This window comes from Pithys albifrons, chromosome 7 (assembly GCF_047495875.1).
Source record: "Pithys albifrons albifrons isolate INPA30051 chromosome 7, PitAlb_v1, whole genome shotgun sequence".
NCBI classification, from domain to species: Eukaryota; Metazoa; Chordata; class Aves; order Passeriformes; family Thamnophilidae; genus Pithys; species Pithys albifrons.
The window spans coordinates 40,296,459-40,322,458 of NC_092464.1; the positions used below are offsets into that span (position 1 = coordinate 40,296,459).

General features: G+C 41.1%; 1 protein-coding gene across 4 annotated transcripts in view; it reads right to left on the minus strand.

Annotated features, from left to right (window-relative positions):
• The window catches only part of SLC4A7 (solute carrier family 4 member 7), a 92,259-nt gene extending 70,348 nt beyond the window's left edge, over window positions 1-21,911 (minus strand). For 3 of the 4 annotated variants that reach the window (XM_071561117.1, XM_071561115.1, XM_071561120.1), the window contains exon 1: window positions 17,103-17,307. In XM_071561117.1, coding sequence (XP_071417218.1) covers window positions 17,103-17,150 — 48 coding nt within the window. In that variant the 5' untranslated portion in view covers window positions 17,151-17,307. Of the gene's footprint in view, window positions 1-17,102; window positions 17,308-21,892 lie in introns of those variants that run through there. The other variant, XM_071561119.1, reaches the window with a different exon arrangement.
• Between the last annotated feature and the right edge of the window lie 4,089 nt (window positions 21,912-26,000).

The window sequence follows — 26,000 nt, forward strand, 5'->3', positions numbered from 1 at the left end:
TTTCTGATACTATGAAATCTGTAGAGAAGCCATCTACACAGAATCCAGTACTTGCTTTTATTGTGACATATAAAATAGGAACAAGGTAGCTTACAGTCCTGGGGATGTCTTAAGATATCAAATAAATCTCTGCCATCAGATATCTTAATTACATAGGCATTAATATAAGTTTAAATGTACAACTGGGTTTTTGTAAACCAAGCTTTCATCATTCCATGATTCCAAAAGACTGTGTTCCACCTCAAAATTATATAGATGAGAGCTTGAAAAAATAAATACAAGATATATGAGAAACAACAGTTAAGAGTAGCAATATTGAAACTTTCTCACCTCCTGCCAAAAGCAACATGTAAAAACTATTTAAATAGGAACAATTTGAATATACTTGTCCTCTAGGCAACTACCCATGTTTCTAATGATAAAGTTTGTCATTTGCCTAAATCATGTGCACATTATAAGCATATCTGTCCCCTTTTCCATTGTTGGTTCACCTAAGTCTGGGCACACACAAAGAAACCAACCTATCCACCAAATTAATTGGTTTTCTAACATTATTATTTGTTATTCTAACATTTCTTCACAGGACTGATTCTACAGAAGAAAGTCAACTGCCTGTAACATATTGGAGAAGTGGCACCACCAGCAGGTTGCAAAAATCTCCAACATGCAAATCAAACAGAATCAAATCAGCTTCTACTGCACCCTAACCTTGATAAATGAGATCATATCTGAGTGACAGTAAGGCCCCAAATTTGGCAGAAAGTGATACCTTTTTATTAACATTTGAATACACTTTGATATTTGGGGCAGCACAACATCACAGCTTTTGCTTAACACCAACTTCGGAGCTTCTGTCTGAGATTTGATTCATTTAAATAGAAGCAATTATTTCACATCTGATTTTAACAACCTTTTAGAGACTTCCTCAAAAACTGACGTTTCCAAAAGGACCTGTCTTCAATTTGAACCAGTTTTCATCATTAATTATCAAAATCAACACTAGGAGAAGCATTACTTTAAAAAGAAAAAAGCATATAAAGCAAAATCATTCAAGCATAATGAGACAAATAAATGGCTATTTTAAAATATTTATAACCAGGTCAACTGCCTACTGAAAGCTATTTATGCTGTCTGAGGTCCCGGTACATTGACAGGGACTCAAGGAAAGTGTAAGATGCCCTTTTCTCACTGGCACAGAACAACTGTGCCAAAAGAAAGCTTTGCCATTAAAGGAAAACTGAACTACAGCTCAGAATTACAACATCCATAACAGGACACCAGGGGGAACCTGAAAGCAATCCACTTCAAAAGTCTCCTGCACACACTGATCCTGCCATTAACCCCAATTTTCACTCATGGACAAGTGATTTAGGTACACAAGGGAAGAGAATTTCTTTCAGACAACTGAGGTTGTAACACTCCCAAGATTTGAAGTGTTGTCATACAGACTATGTAATTGGGGAAAACCCATGGCACTCTGACAGCCTCAGAAAGGAAACTCTTGCACAGTAGTGCAGACAACATCCATCACTCTCTATTCTTACAGTTCTTCCAGTCTTTTCCACTGAAGAAAATTATCAAGCTGCATACTTAAATGCCAAGAGGAGTATGTTAAACAGAAAGCAGTTTAAAAGGCTGCAATGCTTACTGACACTGTTTAGGAAAGAAGCAAAACAAATTAATCTGAAGATGAGTTTATCCTATCTATTTGAAGCCTGTTTCTATGTTTGACTCATTTCACAATGTAACTGGATTTTTGGTAACTTGTATTATAACGTTGTGAGCAATTTACACACATTCATCAACATGTGTTCCCTTCTAAACAGTATCATCCCAAACACACTGCAGAACAGAGGGACTGTACCACAATTCAGACTTTGGGAACCACTGTGTCAGCGGCTTCACTTCTTCTCTGGGTCTTAATTTGAATATGAAAGAAAACACCACATTTCTGAAAGCTCTAGAAGAACTAAGAAGCATTAGGAGACAAAGACAGGCATGTAGTTTGAGAGATGTCATTATTCACAGCCTAACACTTTACAAGAAGGAGGATGGAGGAAGAGGGTTATGTAAGAAACAGTTCACTGAAGGGTTTCCTGAAATTCACCCATTTTTTTTCTTTACATAGTAATTTTGTTACTCTAATAGCTCTGTGCACTTCCTGACACTTAAAAGCTGCAGCACATTCTGTAAAGAAGCTTTCCCCAAATCTCTCATATTCTTTCAAATAACTATTTGTGTGTTTTCCAGGCATTGCAAGCTAATTTGATTAAAGTCTTTTTTACTAATGTTATCAAAAGAACTGTCAATATATAGTAATAAATGCACAAACATTAGACTTGAAGATCTTAAAGGTCTTTTCCAACCTAAGTGATTCTATGATTACAATAGAAACATATCAGTGCTTACACTGCTGAAATTGAACATCCTTAACATTTGCTATTAATTCTGAAGCATCAGCTCAAAAAGAGTTTTTCAAACACTATCCTCTTCATCAAGATTTTATCAACGAATAGCAATAAAGTCACAACACACACACACACACAAAAGAAATCCCTCTGCTTAAGTTGCCTCTATTGGAAATTTATAGAACTGCAGAGGAAAATTAACCATTGTAAATTAGAAAGCCATCAAAGGTGCAATTCACAACAGGAAAATACTAAGAAGCCAAGAAACCCTGAGTTACCCACACTGCACTGTCTGACAATCAGGGAGTGCTTCTTTAGAAACACATCATGAGCAGGCCTTGAATTACAGGCGCTCTCTATTACACGAACAGCAACACACAGAAAAACAGTCACCAGTAAGTATTTAAAAACAGAAACCTCACTCAGCCCTCAGCTGCAAGGGAAGATAAATTGCTAAATTCTCAGCCTCCCTGCTGGGCTGTAGCTGGATGCTCTAGCACTTTCTATGATGAAAAGACTTGATTGTTCTCAAGTGTGGTCTTAGAATACCATGAGAGAACCACATCCAATTATTCAGTTTAAAGCAAGTAATTCTGGCTGTTGCATTACATCTAGTCTCTGAACAACTTTGATATAAATCTTTGTTCCCATTAATAAGACTTCCATCAAACTACTTGGTACAAGCAGGATTAACACATTAGCTTAAATAATTAGCAGAGGACACTTAAAGACCAACTTTCTCATCTACAAAGAGTTCCATGATCAACTGCACCAAGAGCTTTGCTTCTTTTCCATGGACTCGTTTAATCTCATTGCTTCACTTGTAACAAACAGTTTCCAGGTTTGGACTTTCTATGACTTGGACTGACACAGGATTACTGACCTTGTTATCACAGAGAATATAAAGCATGTAACTTATTTTGAATTTTTGTCCCTGCTGGTGTGCAGAATTAGGAAATCACTGCTTTTCACTGTCTCAAAGCATGATCATGATGTATATCAAAGGGGAAAGTAATAGGATTAGTTTTATAGGTTCTCCAGTTTCTGGTACTTCTAACAAAGCTGCCTTCTTAGAACCTAAGGGGTGTAGAAGCACTTTCTTCAGTAATATGAACAGCACAAGAAGGAAGAACCAAACTTCAAGAGAATACAGTCAGATCCAGGACACGATTTACACTTCGACTTTTATTACTCTCTGCCTAGAATGAATATACTGGAAAGCTGCTGTGGGGCTCTGTCTAGGTATTAAAGGGAAACCATGCTCTAAAATTAGTCACTAAAAGGAATAAGCAATGCACTTCATTTAAAGCTTAGCAACTCATGTCAAAGTTGATAGTAGCACAGTAAAGTGAGCAAAGGTGATGTCAGTCTTTAGTTACACGTGAAGCAACACATGAAACACAGAAATACTGAGTCGCAAATGCCTCTCTCTCACTGTAACAGAGGAGCACTTGTCTACCAAGAGAAACTTCTCCCAGTGCTGCAGTATAAGTAACTGTAAGTCTTGCAGGTATGTGGATAAAACACACCAATTTTCCAGAGTCACAAAACACTGCTTTTATAGCAGACATCCCATGAGAATCCTTCCACATCACAGGAAACACAAACTCATTGCTCACACAAAACAGGGCACTTGGTGACAATCCAGTTCCTTTGACACCATCTGTCAATACAGAACCATTTAAATTGGAAAAGGCCTCCCAGATTATACAGTCCAAACTTTGACCATTCATAAATACACAAGGTTAAGGACAGGAGTCAGGCAAACCTTCTCCTAACAAAGAAAAGCACTGAATACCAAATAGCAAACCCAAATAAAAAGGGGAAACAAAGAACTACAGCCTTGTCAGGATGCCTAAAACTCGCCTCTGTTGCTTGCTGTTACACATGAACTTTCCATGGTAAGTTTGAGAATTACCTTGACCACAGAACCCATAGAAGGACACCACCACCCAGCCCTCCTCCCCTCCATGTCAGTCCTCACAATAAGCTACTTTCTTGATCATGACCTTATGTAATGATTCCTATATAAGCAAGAGGAGGTTGAAAACAGATCCCAAATTATTCTCCTCTTTTCTATCTTATACTTCACTTCAGGAATACTACTAGACTTAAAATACATTTATTGAGGATCTGTTAGTGAAATACCAGACTTGTACAAGACAAAAGTATTTTGAGATAGAGCCCTACAGGAGACAACTTCTGCAACTCAGTCACATCCATTCTTTTCTGTAACAATACATAACTTCTTCCATTTAAATTTAGTACATCTTAAAGATAAATACATACAATCTGTTCATCAATAAAGAGCCATTGTTCAGTTCTCATTAAATTGTACAGCATATTGTATCAATTCATGGCATTTGGGTGGTTTTCTAAGCAACCCTCAAGATGGGGGAAGAGAATTTCTTTTCCAGCTTCACCCAAGAGTCAGTTTTATACTATGAGACAACTGAAGCAACATGTTCTTCATATTATGAAGTGGCCATAATAAAACTATTTACAGCCTTACTTACAGTTGATCCTCTGAGCCTGACAAGAAATAGCAGAAATGTAAACCACAACACATAACCCAATAAGCCATCTTGGAGTTATGTATTCTTTACTTTTCAGAAGAAATTCAAGCATTTTGTACACTTTTTTTTTCCAGAAACAAGCATGCATACACAAACATGTCCTTTCTGCATGTACTCAGCTCCCCAGCCACAATCCCCTTGGGCTCTCAACAGCTTTCACAGCATCTGACACCTGTACTGCCACTGCCTCTGTCTCTCACCACCCCCTGTTACAACTAAAGCCTCTAAAACAAACTTAAACCTCTGTTTGGACACAGTGCCACCATTCTCTAGAAGCTATTTCTGAAGACAGATACACATTTCCCTGGTTCCCTGGTGCCTTTGCTGCCACCAATTTCACCTTCTGGGTATGACCTTCCCCAGCACCTGACAGTGGACACTTGTGACTTTACTCAAAATATGCATCAGTGGCAATTTCAACTCAAGAGTAATCTGCAGCAATGTCTTAGGGCAACAGACAAGACTACAACCTCAGCTGTTTGAAAATTCATTATCTAAACAGTGGTCATGAAGCACCCCACATTTCTTTCTAGAAAAGCCAAGGACAAAATATGTCTTTTGTCCAAAAGCTGAAGTTAATTATTTGTGAATGCAGTAAAAAGTGAGAGCTACTCCTGCAGCCCTTCCCGAGAGAAACACAGCTACAGAGTTGACATATGTGGACTAACCAAGTGCACACCCCTTCTGCAGCACATGGAATATGATCTGAGAAAGTAGACCTGGTTTGAGAACTACTGTTTTAACATGCAAATGCTCACCTTTACTTTGCCTCCAGGCTCCGGAGGTTTATAATCATCAGACACCCACCCTGGGCTACCATAAACGCAAACACAGGAAATATCCAGTCATAAAACAAACAACAGACAGAAATTCATTATCTTATTAAACAAAGCAGCATATTCTGAGTTATTTGCCGTGTTAGGTTCAGCTAAAATGCCATATACCAAATGGGACACAGTAAGTCAGCCCCATTGCCAGCAAGGCAAGCAAACTGATCTCTCTTGTTCGCTGCCTTTTCAAAAGACTCTGGCAATGCAAAGCACAGAATACAAGTAATAGGTATATTCTTTGACCTTGAGCATGTCAAATTTCCTCAGTTCCCTATTTATATTTTGCCCTTCATTTATGTCTTCATAGCAAAGGCAACTTACTCATGCTCAAGAATTGAAGCCTCAGACTGACACTACTTGGGCATCTTCTTCCTGGACTAAACCCAACAGGCTACCGCGACCTACCAAGCACAGCCGCACTACACAGGAGTTATGAACAACTGGAATTTGTGTCTATAAATGGAGTGCCATTTACATGCATTTTATCATGTCAAACAATGTTCTGTTTGACAAATAAGGTTTTTTTATCATGTCAAACAAAATCATTTGGTGAACAGGTGTTCCATTAAAAAAAAAAAAAGAAAATCAAATCAGGCATCATAGGCCTATTTAATTTGTTCCCTTTCTTGGTGATCAGTTTGTTGATTGTTTTTCTGGAGGGGTGTGCCCTGTTCTAGAGGCAAGTCTATAATTTTACTTAATTTAAAAATAAATGCTGATTCCACTGACTTTAAGGAAAAATACCCAGCTTCTCAATAAACTGGTCTTCCTCAGCTGAAACATCTAGAGCATCTTTGTGTAAAACAAGGCCCAAGAACATTTATCCTTACAACACACAGAATCATGTACAGTTATAAATTTCAGTAAAAGCAATCAAAGTTGATGTAGCAAAGTATATTACACTTTATGCTGAAAAAACCCTCTGGTTATGTTCCTAAAAAACAGTAAAGCGATTGCAAGCATTTTGCATACCAACAGCAGTTAAGGCAAGTGATGGATGGCTACACTGAGCCAACAAGAAAAAAGAATGGTTGTTCATCCTGTTTTGATTGACATAGATCAGCAGTTTTTAAAATGCAAGAATTTCCACAAAAATCAGTTAAAATAGCTTTAATCAAATTGCTTGTATTTACAATCTAAAATTAAAATTGGGTTTGTAAACTTAATTTATAAGCTGACACGTCTCTGCATTCGATCATCATCTATCTGCAATTCAACCAAATATTAATTACAAGTGTCTGCCTTCTTAATTTCCTTTTTGATATCTCTCAATGGCACATAAGCGCAGCAATGCTAATAAAAAGATCAAGTTCAAAAAGGAAAGGATCTTTGCTACTCTTGGGTTTTATCACTTCCTTAAATGAGTCATAACAATCATCAGATGCTATCTGTTTGTTTTTATATAAACAGTTTTAAAATTCATGGCTGGTGTAGTTATTTGACAAACAAAATGAAGAACTTACCACTAACAGTAACACCAACTGTGGCTAGTCACTAAGAAGTTTCTCATTTCCTTTTTCGTACACAAAGTCTGTCTGGAAATATGTCTGACATGTTAAAGAAATGCATGTGCTTACATAATGGTATATCCTCACAATAGTGCTATACAAGCCAAAGGAAAAAAAAATCCAAAAATCAGTGGCCTAAAACAAGCAGTAAGTTTAAATACAGTCTTTCCAATAGCCTTTTCTTTTAAATAGAAACAAAGAAGCAATAAATCTGGCAGTAGTCTAAATAATCCTACCTTACTGTTCAGAAATCTAATTAAGGAGCTCGCAATCACTCCTTTGACTTCACAACTTAGTCAGAGAACCCACAGCACACCTTCTTTTAAGTATTCTTTCTGCTGGGGAGCAACCAGAAAAGAAGACTCTCTGGTTTTGCCTAGCCTTGCTAAGCACCAGTAGTGTTATTCAGTTAAAATCCCTCTATAAAAGAGACACAGATGAAGAAAGTAATTCCTAGAACATAGACTGAAGCTACAGTGTTTCCACCTACAACAAATTATGTTTACAGATATCACAGAGAAAAAGAGAAGACAATTTAGGCTTTTCCAACTGAGGCATCTCCAATATGGCAGAACTGCCTCTCATCTACACAATGAGGTATTTATTAAATGTTGTTAAGTATTTCAAGTTAAGGGAAAGAGATGTATATCATGACAGACACATGACCTGGCATGAAAATCTGTTGTATTTGGTCCCTTCAAGCTGAGAAGCCAAGAAGTTGTGCAACACAACAGCACCAGACAACTAAAAACTTTAATGATTATTGTTAAAGAAGAAATTCTGCTTTGAAGAAATAGCAGTCGTTACAGGCAAGTTCACAATACTGGAGTTGTCAAAATAGTATTGACATGATACACCTACCAGAAACCAACTGGTAGTAGAACAAAACATTCACACAAACATGTATTTTGAATCTGTATTGTGAACAGAACTAGATGGTAAAGTCTAATAGTTTCACAATATAAACCTGGGCGCAGTGCATGTGTCTGCCAGGGCTCAGCCAGCAGAGGCAGGTGACAAATGTCACAGCAGTTCACAAAATACAAAAGGCCCTGAAACACTGTTCAAGTTCGTGCAACATGTTACAAGGTGAGGTCTCCAACAACAGCCATCAGAGATCCCAACTTCAAGAACCACCCAGGGAGGATGTCACTGAGCAGGAAGCACCCACTGCTCCTCCCTGGGGCTGCGGATAGCAGTGTCCTCCCCCGGCTGATGGGGGTGTGTGAGCCTTGAAGTGAGAGAGACCTGCAGGAGGGGATGAACACGGGGAACACAAGAAGGAAGGTTTTCATGCTTCCCATGTGGGAAGCAGCCTGTCTGTTGGCCCATGGCAAGTACTTGCACGCAGCAGGGGAGGGCAACTTGGTTCACACACCATTGCAGAGCTGTAACCTCAGAAATTGGAGAGCCATGGTGGGACACCTCACATTGCTGGGAGTGCTGCAATGGATGGACAGAGGGTCTTTAAAAAAAGACAGCCTGGAAAAGTGAGGAACATGGGGTTCAATCCATACAAAGGGCTGCCTGCAGCACATACTGCTTTTCTTGGAATGAGTAACAAGGTATTCCAGACCTTACAGGAAAGGATGAGAGAACAGTCCAACGTGGGTGACTTTGTATTAGATCCCTGCAACAGAGCTCCCAATCAAGAATAGGCAGTAGAAAAAGACTTCATTTGAAAGCTGAAGGAAAAGCTTCACAATTGCAGACCCTGGCATATGCCAGGGCCTAAAACCACTAGTATCTGCTGGTAGGGTATAGCCAAACACAAGCACTCCAGGAATTTTCTTGAGTTTGTTGAAAATTATTTCTTGGTGCAAGTCATCAACAAGCCAACTACTGAGTATGTTCTGCTGGATCTGCTGCTCACAAAAAAGGAAAAAACAGACAGAAATGTGGAAGCCAAGAGCAGCCTTGGCCACAGAAGCCATGAAAATTGTGGAGTTAAAAGTCTTGAGAGAAACAAGGACAAATAGTACAGCATACAGTGCACGACCCAGTACATACAGTTACAACACAACACTTCAGGAGAGCAAATTTCAGGGGTCTGCTTGGTAGAATCTCCTGGAAGACCACCATGGAGAGCAAAAGGAAAGCCTCTGAGTACGGGCTGACCTTCAAGGCCAACCCCAAAATGCAACAGGAACCATTCCTGCATGCAGGAATTTAAGTCAGCCTGACAATGGACTAGTGTGTGAAAGAAAAGGGAACCTGTGGCTGAGTGAAAATGCAAAACAGAGCACATGAAAGGTGGAAGCAGGTGTGGGAGGAATATACAGACATTATCTAACCGTGCAGGGGTGGAGTTAGATAAGCCAGAGCTCTGCTGTGGTTGAAACTGACAACAGATGTGAAAGGCACTGTACAGAGGAGAACACACATTTTGATTTTTAACTCCAAAAGTGAACTTATACAGCAGAAAGAGGAAAGAGATCGTTGTACAACAAGGTGTTATACGCATCAGACATCCTTTACTTAAAAATATAAGAGAAAATCTGAAGAATCAGGGCTTCTAAATGCAAACTTGAAGCCTGATCAGTTAACAATAAACACAATTTAGTAGCTATATTAGCTTACTCATAACCCTGTCTAAAAGCAAGAAATCACACATGCTTCCACTTTAGCACGATTTTTGAGACCCAGAATACAGCAGTCAGACTCTCGACATGGCAAAACAATTTTTGCACTGAGAAGCAACGAGAATTGAAAAATTGACGCCAAATGAGATTCTATTACAACACCTCTATGAACACAGGCTACCTTTAACCTCTTTCAGTTCTTTCATAACAAAAACATAGACACAAGGCAGTCTGATTACTGATTTTCTCTTCTTATGATTACCATATACTAATGAAACAGTCATGGTGTTCAGAGGCAGCATTTTTGTTGAAGCAAATTCTTAACTTTTTTCTAGCAAGGAATCACTGGTATCATCACTGTTGCCACAACCTGGTACTCACAATAACTTAGCTGCCTTTTTCTTCATCCCAAAATAGATCCCAGTCAAGACACAGCCAGCATATATTTAGTAGACATTAGTCATGGAAAATGCAGAGGAATCAGCCTAGTGCAACAACGAGCAAGGGAAAAAAATGAATCTTCACTTTACACTGTAGGGAAGCATAGTTTTTCAGGACATTCTTTCCACATACACCCTCCTCTTAATACACTCATGTCCCTATAGTAAAAAGGTAGTAACTGAAAAAAACAGTCAAGTTTTCATATGAGTCCTCAGTTCACCCCACCTGAAAGCAGCCTCAGCCAACAGATCATCAGTAGCACAGCTGTACTGCTGAGGGAACAGTAGGAGAGGGCAGAGTAGGTCAAACAGCAGAATTCCAACATACAGGGGATGCTTCTCTGAAATTCCCACTTCATTTCAGCAGCTCCCACCCACACGTCTCATTCACAGGAAGCTCCAGTTTGTTTGGAACTCCAGACATTCTGTTAAACTCGAGCAACACTTTGACAACAGGTGTCCAATCAGGAAACATCTGTTTAAGTATAAAAAAACCTTCAAGTCTGTTTTTAAGTTTAAAAATATTCTGGTATTTCAGGACACTATCTTAGTCATACTGCCAAGAGGGTAAGTCTAGATGTTTTCCAGCACAACTACATTTTATGAATAACACCAGTACTCAGTCTGTATCAATTGTAGAAAATTTAAAACTTCTAATTAGTTTGAGTAAGTTTTTTTTAAAGAAAAATACACCCACATCCTACCAGAAAAACAAACAAAAAATCAAACCAAAACAAAAAACAGAAAAACCACAAACAAGAAAAAACATCAACCTGAGTCACAAGAAACCTCAAAATCTCTCACGGTAGGGTTCCGGGAAAGATGATGACACACCTATACTTCACAAAATACCATATACTGAGAGAGTTCAAACGAAGATTTGAATAAGGTCCTACTCTTCAAGCTGACATTGTGTTAATCAAACATAATCTTCAGGGTGGAAGACAAAAGAATGGGGGAAAGGGCAGGTCTAGTAGGTACACTGCTAAGGACAAATGTAGGAACAAAGAGTCACACTCCAAGAAAAACATAAATACACCTTCTAGAAAAGTGGATGCTGAAGGAGGATACAGGATGATACAACAAGTACAGCACTGAGAATACTTCTCCTAAAACGGGACTTGCTAGAATTAATAAGCAAGGGGTATTTCAAGGTTATGAAGCACTCAAGCATTGCTGAAATAAGACAACTGGTGCCAGTATACCCAAATAGGACAACCATTTCATTACATAGCTTTGAGTCAATTTAGTTTAAGGCACTGAAGTAGGAAAAACAAAACCTCAAGTAACCTGTTTGAGCTAACAGCCTTTCCTGGGCAGAACTGGCAAGAGCCTCCAGACTGTCAGATATACACTACGACACACTAATATTCCAAAAAGTTAATTCAGGCAAAAGGTGTACAAAGGCTCTAGAGCTCTTCTCACGTGACACACTGGACAATTTACAGAGATTACTGTAATTCCCTTAAAGAGCAAGCACTCACGTTTTTAGCTCCACATGTATGAAAATGGAATACTTTCCTGATGTACTGTCACTGGAAGAATAAAATGCTTAGTCTTCTCTGTAGGTAAAGAAATGATAAAAAACACTGTAAGACATACTCTAAAGAAAAATGACTGGAAAGACTTTAAGAAACAAAGTTTTCTACAGTTAGGTAAATAGGCACGCTGATATGTAACTAAAATGGCTCCATCTACTGGTGAAAATACACATTGTTATGACGCTCTCTACTGCAGCAAATTTAATTCCTAGTGTAACAAGGAACTCTGAGGGTAACAAACACAAACTAATACAAGACTCTTAGACAAATAATCCCTTCTAATAACCGTTGAGATGTGCTGGCAAGGTAGACTTGGGATGCTTTTATAATTAATGTTTAGTCTCCATAATACAAAAACGAGCTTCTAAAATGTCAGGACTGATGTTTAAAAACAAATGCTGTGCTTTGTTAAAAATAATGTAGTATTTTCACCTACTGGCAATTGTGCACATGTGAACTTAGAAAAAACATATTTAAGAACATTGTAAGATCATCTGTAAAAGAATCTAAAGTCTCATTTCTGCATTCAGACATTCATCTACAGGGTTAAGTAGTACATGCTGCTCATCTCCATCTGCTTATTTACAAAAGCCTTGTTTGAGCCTCACTATTCATATCACTATTTCAAAATACTAGCTGGACACCTACCTTCATTTTAGCAAAAAATCTGAAATGTCCCTAAATCTTATCATTCCAGAATGTGTTATACCAAAAGCACCATAGTATTATTTGGAGACCCTCTCTAGCTAAGTTCAAGTTATAAATTCAAAGTTATACTCTGTCTTTTATCAATCACTAGTTATAGGACAGTTCATTTTCCAGGTATTACTACTGCTTCAGGGCCGCTACAGGACACATGCAACAGATATCCCGTGTAAGGGACATCAACATCCAAAGGCTAACAACAATCATGGTGACATGACAAAAGTTACCTGCAGAAGCAGATCGATATAAAGATGGATATAAAGCAACAACTACTCAGCTTGGTATACCCTACAGCTTATTTTGGACAGCAAACACAACTACTACAATGAAGCTTAATGAAAGTTCTCAAGTAACATACCAAGTTTTTGACAGCCATGGTAACTTGCAAGAACTCAAAAAGATTGCCAGACATGCACTTAACAGCAGCTTTACAATACTCTAATCCAGAGGCCCCTACATAGAGCAAGTTGTACGAGGTATGCACCATATCCAAACAGTGCAATGCAGAAAAGCAGCTTGTCTCTCCAAAGCCACAGATTTGAGTCGGCAAGGCTCTCAAGCCAGTACAATTCTCTCTGATCAGGGCTATTTAGCCAGGTCACTGCCACACAACTATAACTGTATTGCTTTAACTTGTGCAGAGCATGTGTTCAGCCAGATGCCACAAACTTGTGGGGGAGGAGAGTTTCCTGCACAGTCCTCAATTATGCAGTACAAACATACCCTCAGTTGCCCTTGTCCAGCCATAAAGGGAAAACACCAGTTAGAACTTACTATGTTAATATGAAAAAAAATTCTATGCACCAGCATAATACCCTTCGGAGACCTATCATTTGACTTACTATCACAAAAGCCTCATATGAAATAAGAAGGCAGCAGAGGAGAGTGCCTGTAACCCACCTGATAATGTGCATGCATCACTGTTAAAAAATAAAAAGCAGCAGCCAACCACACAGCCACTTCAGAAAAAGCACAGGGACACTAATGCCCTCTCCAGTGAGATATGGCAGACCACAGTACTTTACTGCTTTGATTACGAAAGCCAGAAGGAGAAGTCTAGAAATACGCCCTTCTCCAACAGCACCCCCTTAAGTTCTGCCATCATCCATAGCAGAATTAGTGATAAAAACAGATATGTTTCATTCAAAGGAAAAGAAGACACAAGCCCCTAACTTAGCTATACTGCCCTGTCTACAACCTTGTGAACATTTTGTTATACATGAAATAGTATCAAATACCAACGGAAAAAAGTTTCCATCTACTTTTTTTTTTAGATAACAAGGTATTTTTCAAATATTACCTGCAAAACACCTAGAGACAGACCTGCAATATACTTTCCTTTAAATGCTACTTACAACTGTTGCAAGGAAGCCCACCAAACTACATGGCAACAAACAGCATAATGACAGAATGTAGACGCTAGAACTAAGATCACTGGTGTGCAATATCAGGCATTACTGTAACTGTCAAACTCACCACTGTATAGAAAACAAACTACCACGTTCCACTCCTATTCAAACAAACCCAACAGGAATTACCATAAGTAGCTGTCGAAGGAAGAGGAAAAACAAGACAATCATATAACTCCTCCTTACACTCTCACAACCTCCAGCTATTTTCAACTCAGACTTCCTGAGGCTGTTGCTCACCTATTTACAAACCTCAACATATCTGTCTTTCAATGCTTGCCCAACTTTGCCTTAAGTCCACAAAAACTTCTTGTGTATACACTGTGTAACAAGTATACCTGTGAATTCCTACACAGAGTGAAGAATCACCTTCTTTTGTTTGTTCTGAACTAAGCACCTAACTCTGATTTGACTGTTTGCCTCCTCTTCTATGGTCACCTACTCATTCTCTCTCTCTCTCTCAAGTCGTTTTATAGCACCTTCCTGTATCGCTGTTCCATGACCTCAAATATGCTGACAAGTCCTAGACCATTGAATCCATTCTCATCTTGAACTAATTCATATTTTGTTGACCTTTAGTGAAAGTTTTCCAATAATAATAATGCATCTTTTCTAAGATGAGGGGCAGACCAGCCTAAAGTATGAAAGGTATGAGAGAGCGATGGATTTATGCAGTTTCATGTCTTTTTCCTATTGTATTCTCTAGTCATCCCAGATGTTCTGATCATCAGTTGCTCTCTGGTTTTTTTATCAGGTATTTGCTTCACCTTCCACTTCCAACTTTAATGTATACATTGCCACCAAGCAGGTTCCTCAAAATACCAAAGTCCTAAACACTTGATGATGCTCTTCTTTAAGACTGGACCTAAAATACAAAACAAGCAAAGTTAAAGGATATTTTATACTTTTGATTAAATAAATGGAGGGGGAGGGAAGCACGTGACTGACAGAAGTGCTCCTCCATAGAGAGGCACCAGAACTTAACTCATTACACACCTACATGAGCACAGAAGAAAAGGAAATTTTAGAGAGCTCTTTGTTTGATTACACTTCTGTATTTTTAAGCCACAGTACTAAAGTTCTCAGATTTGATGCACACTTTCTACCAAGTCCTTTCATCTTTCTGAGAAGTTTCTTTGTGAAAAAGCTATGCATGTGTAAGCAGTTTCAGCAAGCTTTGCCAGCAGGAAGGTGGCCTGTACTGCCAAGAAACACAGGATTAGAAAAATTAAGTCAAGCTGTATTGTCAAAAAATACTCGTATTTTGGATTAAGTAGCTCTTGTATATCTAAAATTACACCTCTCTCATACAAAACCCACACCAAACCCAATACTGCTAATCTATGTAATTGTGCAAGTATCATGTCCTGTCTTTTCTGTAAGCCATTTACTTCATATGTTTTCCACAGAAATTCCTTTTTTCTAGTTCCTCAATCCTTTTGCCCTCTCACTTTTTTAACTATTTCAGTTTTGTCTCAGCTGGAATTACACTCTTTGGCACTGAAGTCAGCTGTTGCTGTTGCAGGGAAACCAGCCTGGGCCACTCCACTGAGCACCTCTGATCAAAACACCTACATCAAAAACAACAATGCAATAGTATAGCAGCTTTTGTGTCCATCCCAAAAAACCCTAATTAATTTCTGTTAAAACAGAACCTAACGACTCCTGCCAGTCTGACAAATGTGCTCAGGGCACACTGCTTTTTGTATCTGCAATACACTTTTTGTTTGGATTCAACTGAGGGTAACCATTCCCATTTTCCACATTAAGCCCACACTTGAAGTGTAGAGTTCTTGCAACTCGCTCCACAAAGCCTGGCATCTCTTTACGAGATGGGAGTATTCTCCTGCCAGCTCAGCACAGATACTTCACACAGATGGGCAAGGTAGTTTTAACATGAATTAAACCTATCAAGCATTCTGCTCTTACCCAGAATTTATCTTGAACAATCTAACATGAATTGGGAATATGCCTTTTCGGGATAGTGACAAGGTGGAAAAGTAGTCTGGAATAGATCTGCAAAACCTTCAGAGGCGAGCACAAACACTGACTTCTGAAGTCAACTTACAAAGATTGTAACATTCGCAAAATTCGTGGACCTTTGAACCACTAAGATATCAACACTTCTGCTATAACAAAGGAAAAACACACTGAACATACTGATGTCACAGGAAGTGAGTACTTCATTAGACTGCCAATTTTATCAAATGTGACTCAAGTCTCTCCTTGAAGAGTAACGGAAAGATGATGAAAACTCGTGCGCTTTCAGTGTTATTTTTCTCTCTGTCACAGCACTCGTTATGTTACAAACTACACATCCTCCTCTTCAGGCATTGAAGACAAGTTACTATGAAGAAGAACATCAGCATAAGAGCTCAGAGGCTCATTAACAAAATCCAGACCTTGAGTCATCTGAGGGGAGGGGAAATTACAACCGTGGAACCACATGTATTTTTCAGTAGCACAGGAAGCAAGGCAACACATGCCTGCTTTTCTGAGCCACCGGCCCGGGAAGGAAACGAGTCCAAGCTCCACAGTTCTACCCATCTCCCCCCACCAACACTCCCACGCCCCAGGATGAGAAATCCGCCGGGTCGCGTACCCGCCGCGCCGCCGGGCAGCCCGAGGGCGAGGGGGCGCCGCCGCTTGCCATGTGTGCGCACTTCTCCCTCGCCCAGGAACTCGTCAGCGAGCGGGGCAGGCAGAAAGGCGAGGCCAGGGGCGGCCGCGCCGCCCACCGCCGCCGGCACAAGCCCCGCGGGGCTCTCACAAAGGAAAGGGAGGGGGCTGCGGGGGGGGACGGGGCAGCCGCGACCGCCGAGCGCACGGAGCTCGCGGCCGAACAAAAGGCTCGGGCGCCGCGCCGGGGGGGCTGGCGGCGGGCACAGCCACGCGGCCGGCACGCGGGAGAGGCCGGGATCCCCCGCCCGCCCGGGGACCGGCGGCGCCGGGTACACCGCAGCAGGGTCCCGGCAGCCGCAGCAGGGCCCCCGCCGTGCCCCCCGGCCCCGGCAGAAGGGGAGCGGCACGGCCTCGGGGCGGCGGTGCCCCGCGACGGCCCCTTTGTGCGCCCCCCACCCCACCGCGCCGCGCCCCGCGTTACCGTGGTGAGCAACGGTCTCATCTGCTCGCCCGCCCGCTCCTCTTCCATCGCGGCCCCGCCGAGCTCGCCCAGCACAGAGCGAGAGCGCGAGCAGGGGGCGCGGGGCGGCAGCCGCACGGCGAGCCGGAGCCGGGCGCGGGGGCTGCGCTGCCTGGCGGAGAGAGGGAAAGAGAGCGGGCGGCGCCGCTGCCCTCGGGACGGGGCGGCCGCGACTGCTCCGCCGCGCCGGGGGCTGAGCCCGGCCCGCCTCGGCGGCGCGCCCGCTGCCCCCGCCCCGCGCCGACACCCGGGCCAATGGGAGGCAGCGCCGCGCCCCCCGCGGCCCCGCCCGCAGCGGCCCCGGGGCGGGGGCTGCAGGGGCGCGGGGAGGCGCGCGCGGTCGCATGCGGAGCCGCGTGGCGGGACACGCTCCCCGCGGCGCATCGCCGACGGGCGCGAGGGCTCCGGTCCTGGGATGGGGCGATGGGAGCGAAGGCTCCGCTCCCGGCATGGCGCGGTGGGAGCGACGGCTCCCCTCCCGGGATGGCGCGGTGGGAGTGGTGCGCCCGCCCGGGAGGGCAGCGAGCTCCCTGCTCTGCCCGTGACTGCGGTTGTTTGGTGCTTCCCTTTCTTTTCCTTTTTTTCTTTTGATTTTTGACACCCTTCGCACTTGCTGGTAACTTCTGCCAAGCTTTCACCACGCAAGGCTGAAATTTTCCATGCCAGGTGCCTCCTTCAGGCTGATTTTTTTTAAAGTAACCAAAATAACTCAGTCATTTCCAAAAAGAATGTTATTTGACCTTGTGTAAATATTCCAACAATCCTTTATTCAAAAGGCCTGGGGGGTGACGTGAGAGAGCAGTGTCAATGTTGTGTTCTTGGCTGCCCCTGCAAAACTTTGCTCTGGTGAAGATTTTTAGAAAGTAACATCTGTTTATCCTTGTCTACTAGAGATAACTTCACCTTGTCTGCCTCTGGGAAGATGACACCCTCCTCGGACATATTTGGTTGTGAAACACCTTGTGCTGACAGGACTGAAGATCCACACACGGCAGGTGAACCATCTCTTCATGTTCCTCTCCTCGAGGACATACATCGCCCCGGGGCTCCCCCTAACAACACCTAGTACAGTTTGGTGGGGAAGTGCATGCCCTTTTTCCACCCTGACACCCCATGTGGCCAGAGGAGAAGGCAGCCTTTATATTCCCAGGACTTATGGGCTGAGCTGTCAATGAAGCTCTAATTCCATAAACTCAAGGATCTGGTGGGCACCAGGGGTGCAGAGAGGCTGCACAGCTCCATACCATATGTAATACAGCCAATTCCCTGGACCACTTTCAGGATGCTTTGGGCTTAGTGCTTATTTGTTACATACAGTGTCTGAACTCTTGAGTGGCTGGGAAAGAAAATAGCAGTGACTTCACTGTAGGACCAGTCCCAGCCTGACTTACAAAAAATGGCAAAGGCTGGAGTCACTTGATGAGAGACAGAGTTTTCAGATCAGCCCAGGATCACAGGAGGTGCGTTGTAAAGCAGAAGGCAGGCAGACTGATGTAGATACAATACATCCAAGACACATCAAGGCAAGGGGATCAGAACTGGATCTGGGTCTCAGACAAGCCCTGTCAAATGCAGATAGGAGAGCTGCTGGTTTTATCAGCGGCTTTGGAAGCAGCAAATGAAAGGAATGCGTGCATCAACAAACACTCCGCTGGACTAAGAGCACTATAAAAGGAGGCTCCACAGAGCACCCAGACAAAAATGTAAACCTGGCTGTAGAGGCAAAGCAGGCCTCTCGCTCTGCCTACCAGCAGGAGGCTCAGCACAGCCTGAGACCCACTTGCTCTGAAGACTGGCCAGAGCAGAGTGAAAGGCTCCAAACCTCTGCCTGAGCATGGGCAGGAACAGCAAGTTGGTGACCAGCAGCCCCCTCAATGCTCTTCAGGAAAGGCACTGGCAGAGCCAGTCAGTCTGCAAAGAAAATTAGTTCACTGTTTCTCTGAACAGAAGCAAATGTTCTGGAAGGAACAGCAGGTGCACACATTGTTGGATGGCACTGGGCACAGATGCAATCCTGGCCATAAGGCCAGAGCTCCTGACCCATACAATTTGGAGGAAGCTTTCAAATGAAACACTTGGCATGGGCCTACATTAGGTGTCTATAACCTGTACTTTGAGGATCTCATAATTAGTATAAGCTATCCCTGCTAGTTGTGCAGAGGAGATGAAGTAAGGCAAGCTGCGCAGGACTGATTGAACAGGGAGCAATCTTAACATGCTCTTCAGTCAAAGAGTATGACCTGGATCAGGTCTCAGCTGAGTTTGAACAGATACTCGGTAGAAATATAGCACTGTGCACAACCACCACAAAAATAATAACCTGGATATAAAGGGCCTTGATACACCTGTAGGTATAACTGTGACCTATTCCATCTTTTCCTCTTCCAAGAACAGTACTGACAGTTTCAACCCAGATAAACCATTGAAAATGGTCTCATACTAGACTACATGGGTATAATAGGGAGGGATTGTAACTTCAGGTCCCACAAAATTGATGCCAGATGTGTGTCTTTATGAGGCGGATTGCAGAGATCCTTCATTGCTATTGGGATGAACACAACCCATCTTCTGAGCACAAAACTTCTCCATTCTCTGGGGACTCAGTCTAGAGAATGGTAATATCTAAAGCAGGACTTCCCGTAATGTGCAGTGAACTACAGTATTTAGTGAGGTTTCTCGTGGGACAGCAGATGGAGAGTTTCTAAAAATTCAGTCAGAGTGAGAAGAATATTTAGTCCATCAAAAGGAGCCTACTGATATCAATGCCAGTTAGGTTTTGGCATAAAAGGATGTTACTTTTCCATTATCCTCTTGATCTCTGAAGAGGGGTTCTGAAGAGGGATCTCTGATAAGATGCTCTAGCACTTTTTTCCATAGCATCAGAGAACACCCAATGGACAAATCAAGGTTTAATAGGGCTGTAGAGCCCAGTATTCATTTACCATACTTCCTTTGATACTATACTGAGAACAATATATCTCCAGGTGAACACACAGTCATTTGCTGAGCTGAAAAACTTGTTTGCTCACTGCATTCCATCTGGTCACCATATGTATAACTATAGCAGAAAAGGCCAACCTAGCTTCCCCATGCCATGCTGCCTGAGTGAAGAGAACGTGATGCCACTGTTCACAAGAAGTTGACCAGAATTTCAAAACATTCAAAAACACAGCAAACCTTCTAGAAGTCATTACTGAAATAGAAGCAGGCCAGCTTTGTGCATATGAGCATAAGTGCAACTGTCATTGACACACCAGATGACATGAAAGGAGATGGAGAGGGCTCATGTGGCACTGAAGTAGTGGATCATCAGCATCTTTAATAAGATTGTACCTGGTCCACCAAGAGTGGCCTGATGGTCCTTTTCCTCCACTCCTCTTCCTCCCTTTTTCCCCCTTACCCCCTCTCCAAACACATTCTTGGACACAGATGGAAGAGGCAGAAATCGTTGGATAAGCCAGATCTCTGATTAGGAATTTGCCTGTCTCCTTAGGGCAGCGCTGTCAGTGTCAACTTTACAGTTTATTGTCCTGTTGTTTAATTTCTTGCCAATTATCAGACACTTACAGGGTTCAAAGGAAGGAAGTTAGAGACTGATAAAGGCAACTTCCATCCAGCCTGACACCAGCAACCTGATCCACTCTACTCATCAGCTGCCACAGACCTCATCAACAGGAAGAAAAGATGACATTTGATGGGATAACTGCAACAGTCATTACCTCTACCAAAGAAGACTCCTTCTCAGGGCTTTTATCTATTAATATGGGCTGTTCTCACAGGCTGACACAATATTATTAATGAAAACAGCGACAACTTTAATGGTGCGGAGTATCTGGTACAGGTAATCACAAGAGGAGATTATTTTAGCAGCAGGAGTGCCCTTTAGAATGGTGAAGGAAGAAAATGCTGGAAGTCAATATGCCATAGTCCTTGTTACCTCTTTTTTCCAGACAAAGCAGAAATCATTTCCCTAGCTAGGACAGAGTCTCAGACTGAGAATCCACCAATGCAAAAAGAAAAGGAGAAAATGAGGGAGAAAGAAGATAAGGGGCCTAGCCTTTCTTTCTCATTAGAGCGTCTGATGCTGGCAGAGGCAAACAGAGATTCAAGAAATCAAATCATTATGTAAGGAGGAGAGGAAAGAACCAAGAACCAGTTCCTATAACTGCACTAGGACAAAGAACATTTAAAAAGGAACAAAAGTCAGACTAAAAGAATAAGGACAAAAAGACACGAATACGAGTGCAAAGAATCATGGGTGCAGAAGGAAACAGGCAAGAGAAACACCTGGGTAGGCTGAGAAGAATGGCTCCAAGCAAAGAAGTGGAGTAGGCTTGGGGAGAATGATGCTGATTTCTTGGGCATCAGAAAGGTAAGTATCAGAGGTTCAAAAGGGGTTGAGGGGAAGAAGGGGTAAGTAAAGAAACACAAACTAGAGCTGCAAAAGGAGAAAGAGGCGTTCTGGCCTAATGCTCTTAAAGAAAAGGTGTAGGGGAGGAAGATTTGACTGCTAGGAGGCAGATTATAGCAGAAAAACTGAAGAATCTGAGGACCCCTGCCAATGTATTTTCTATATCACAGTTTAAAAAATTAAACTTTCTTCTACATGGTTAACTAAATGGTGCATTCTTTACATTCTGGTTACTGGTTTGCCAGTATGAAGCAAAGCCAAAGACATTTGCAAATAAAGCCAGAAAATGTTGCATTTTGAGGATGAGTGGCATGCAATACTTAACATGTAAAAAAATTACCTGTTGAGGTGTCTAAAACTGGGTGCTGAAGATCCGTTGAAACTTTTGACATTGTTTGGCCAGCCATTTGCAAGAGAATAAATCCCCCTTCCCATATTTGTGAAAGCTGTTATGAAAGTCAGTTCTTATAAAACAAATATAAAGCTGAAAACTAGTAAAAAGCACAAAACAGTAATATCATCCCAGAGCAGTAAATAATAAATAAATATATCCTAAGTCTGCACAACTAAAATAAAACACTGAAACACTGAAAAGGGATTATTTCTTCATTATTTGTTCATTAAGTAAATGCTGTTATGTTTTCTATGCTGAATGCAGTATGAATGGTTTTGTAAAAAAAAAAAAGGCAAAAAAGTAAACAAGCAAACAAAAACACCCCCAACAAACCTGAAGCAACTGTATAAATGAAGACCAGCTCATCAGGCACATGAATGACAGGGTCAAATCAAAACTAATAGCAATCTGCATTCTCAGAGATACTTAACTAAGATATACAAATATTCAGGACTCATCTCTGCACAGCTTGTGGGTGTAATGTTAAATAAAAAATTGTGACTAAATATTTATTGTATATTAATATGGTCAAGGATCAAAGTTATTCTTGTTTATTTCCAGAAGATTTTTTGTACTGTGTGGTTTTTAATTGCTTATGAAGAAATAATCACAGGCCTGATGAGTTCATAATCTAAAGCAAAAAAAAAAAGAGCAGATTAGAGGACAAGTGCAGCATGTTTGAGGTATACCAAAACTACCAAATTCCAAAGTTGAGGAGTAATCAATCTCCTATAATTATCTCTTTTGTGATTGCCTTTGAAAGAGATTTCAGTATAAACAAAACAGTGATGTCATCATCATTACAGTCACTAGCTTAAGTGAGTACAGGTTCAGATGAGTAAAGTAGATTTGAAAGGTATATAGCAAGTCAAGACAGGTTACTTAATGAATAAAATCACTTCCACTTCATTTTCTCTCCTCAATTCTCATGTCTTTTAGAAGATCAGTTGTCTTTTTGTATCTTTTTTCTTCCATGTAAAGAGAAAAAATACACATTTTAAAAGAGATATGTGTTTGACCTGTTACATAGATCAAAATCAGGTTTTATTCTAGTAAAATATGTTTCACCTTGTCTTTAAAAAAAAAAAGAAAGAAAAAAAGAAAAATCTGCTGCTTTGTAATTTTCTGGTATGTCACAATTCTGAAATCAGTAGACCTCCAACAGAAGGAAAATATTTACTAACTTCAGTGTATAGAACATGGCCATTTTAGAAGGCAGGTCAGATAGCAAGAAAGGTCTCTAACAAGCTACCAAAAATCTTGATGGTGTGTCCATCTATTGCTATTTATCCTTCCTTAGTACCACCTTTAATCGCTCAGTATCTTGTCCAGCTTCTGTAACACAAATAAATTTGGCCATCAACAGCAGCAGAAGCAGACTTCAAAGGAATTTACAGTTACATTTCTACACATCACATTATATGCAGCTGACTTTTAACACAAATTTGTATTTCTTCCCCCATCCAGCTTGTGTGCAGTATCTAAAACATAAGAAGTTTCAGCCCCTTGTATAGAAAAGCAGTGAAATCCATCCTCAGACTTACCCATATGTTTAATGCTCACTGGACCAGGGTGCCAACTTTGCATGACCATGGCCAGCTGACTAGAAGAAGAGACCTTCCTGACATTCCACCGTCATGTGGTTTAGCTCCATGGTAGCCATGATATTTACTTTTTCCTCAGGACAGAGGAAGGAACAGTTGTTTAGTTTAACCTGAAAGACAACAGTGGCTCAATTTAGGCTGAAAAATGTTTCTAGACACCAGAAGAACAAACGTCTAGGGAACCCTTTTCAGACCGGTCTAGGGAACCTTGAGAAAGCAAGAAACCACTTAGTTTAAGATAGACCTTGAGGTAGCAATTAGGGCTCTAGCATGTAAATGCCTGCAGTAGGAAAAGACTCTTCCAAGAAAAGATTCCAAGAAGTTCTTCCCAATCCTGTGGTCTCACACATTTCACAGATGCACTTGTTCTTTGTTTTCTATACAGGTTCTGTATAGAAGCCTCACCCATACAGTCCTTCACATCACCAAAACAATCAGTACCCTTTATTATAGCCCTACTTAGCCTAAAGTCATGAGTTTAACCTTTAACCTGTTCCTCAGCCAAGGAAGAATATTAAAGGTTAGTCAACTTCTGTAAAATTTTTTCACATGCACAGCAAGAAAAGAAAGACAGCAAACACTGAAGATATTCATATAACCTGGGTTACAGGTAGCTGAGGTAAATTGTGCAATATGGGACACCAATTTTTTTTTCCCATAAGGCTCTCCAGATGATCATATTCTTCCCACACAATTTCTCTTCCATCACCCCAGGGACTTTAATCATACCTGTTGTGATGAAAAGCCAAATTCTAAATGAGTTCGGACACCCTCTGGACTCAGTTCCAAAACACCCAATTAACATCATGCCAATTATCCACATATAAAATGCCTTCAGAGTTGGCATTTCTGTTTCACAATGTCATACCACAAGGTCTTCACCCAGGATCTGGTGACTATACCTTTATAAACAGTTTTAACATCATCTGCATTAACATAATTTTCCTTTCTTTCAGTAATCAGTTCCAACATTAAAAAATGGAAAAAAAACAAACAAAACCCCCTACACTGCATTTATACAACCACTGCCTTTTAAATGAACTGTCTTTACTACATAGAACATTTTCAATTTGCTGTTGTGGTCTTTGTTTTCTGGCCAAGAATACAGCCAAAAAGCATGTCTAACTTCAGATACTTTTCTTTCCTATTTAATAAGTTTCAGCTCTTGAGAAGTAAGGTACTTAGAGACAGAAAACTGCAACATGACAAAGTCATATGCCTATAATATTTAAATTAACCATTATAATAAATCAAAATATAAAATATCTAGTTAGATTGCAACTTAAGTGTTTTACTAAATATTATCAGATTTATTAAACATCGCCTTTTCCATCTCTTATGTTCAAGTACAACCTATTTTCACCACAAGAATTAGGAAATCTTTACTTTCAAAAGGGAATTAAGCAAGGAGATACCACTAAGATAGGAAGGAAACTCTCTCACTCTTGGCCTCCTAAGAGAGAAGAGATTTGAATGCTTTTTCTAACAGAGCGTGGAAAGTATAGTGAAAAAATGTGTTTGTTGGTGAAATACACAACTGATGCAAATGAGTTTAAATATCACATTATGCACAGCTTTGTGATATTTTGGGGGAGAAAGTGGGTGGCCTATTTTGCTTCCCCCCTCACTTGAAGAGAAACACTGCACAGATCATCATCCTCTCTACCTCTGGGTTTCTGACACTGATAAAGGAGCATGAATATAGGGAACCTTTATTAACAAGTCAAATACATGTCCCACATTTTGATATGCTGTAATTAACTTTAAGAGAACAGTGCTGCTAATGAGCTGCATGTATTCCCTAATGCAAATCACATTAGGAATTACTGAGATTATAACCTCTGCATGTGGAGACTGTGGTCAAAGTCCCTTGTGTAATTGTGACTTCTACAAAGTTCAGATCTGCTATGTGAGACTTCTAAAGAGCAAATACCATAAAAACGTACTACATTTAAGATTCTCAGCTGAAAGAGAATCAGTGGCAAATAGCTGCATTGTTCAGCAGAGAAAGTTATTACAGCATAAATCCAGAGATTACTGTCTCTCTGAATATTCTTCTTAGCAAAAACGTTTCCTCATGAATCACATGAAACAAAGTAATACTTTCCAGGTCCTTGTAATGTGATCTATTCTTGTATCTTTTTCTTAATGAAGAAGCATTCACCAATTGTATCAAGAGGTAGGATGTTCCCAAAAGACACAAAAAAACAGATTACAGGTTGAAATTTTTCCTGAGACAATGTCAAAGTGCCCTCTTGTTCTTGTCGCTCAGGGCTCTTGCACATGTGCTTTCAATTCTAATGACTTACTCTATTTCCAGCCTGGAGATTGCCGTGGCACAAATCCCACCCATTAGGCAATTTTGAGCAAAGAAGGCTGTGAGGGTTAGAGCAAGAAGAAAGCAGACAGAAATGAGAATGGCCAGCTGAGGAAAGCAAGGTACAGCATGA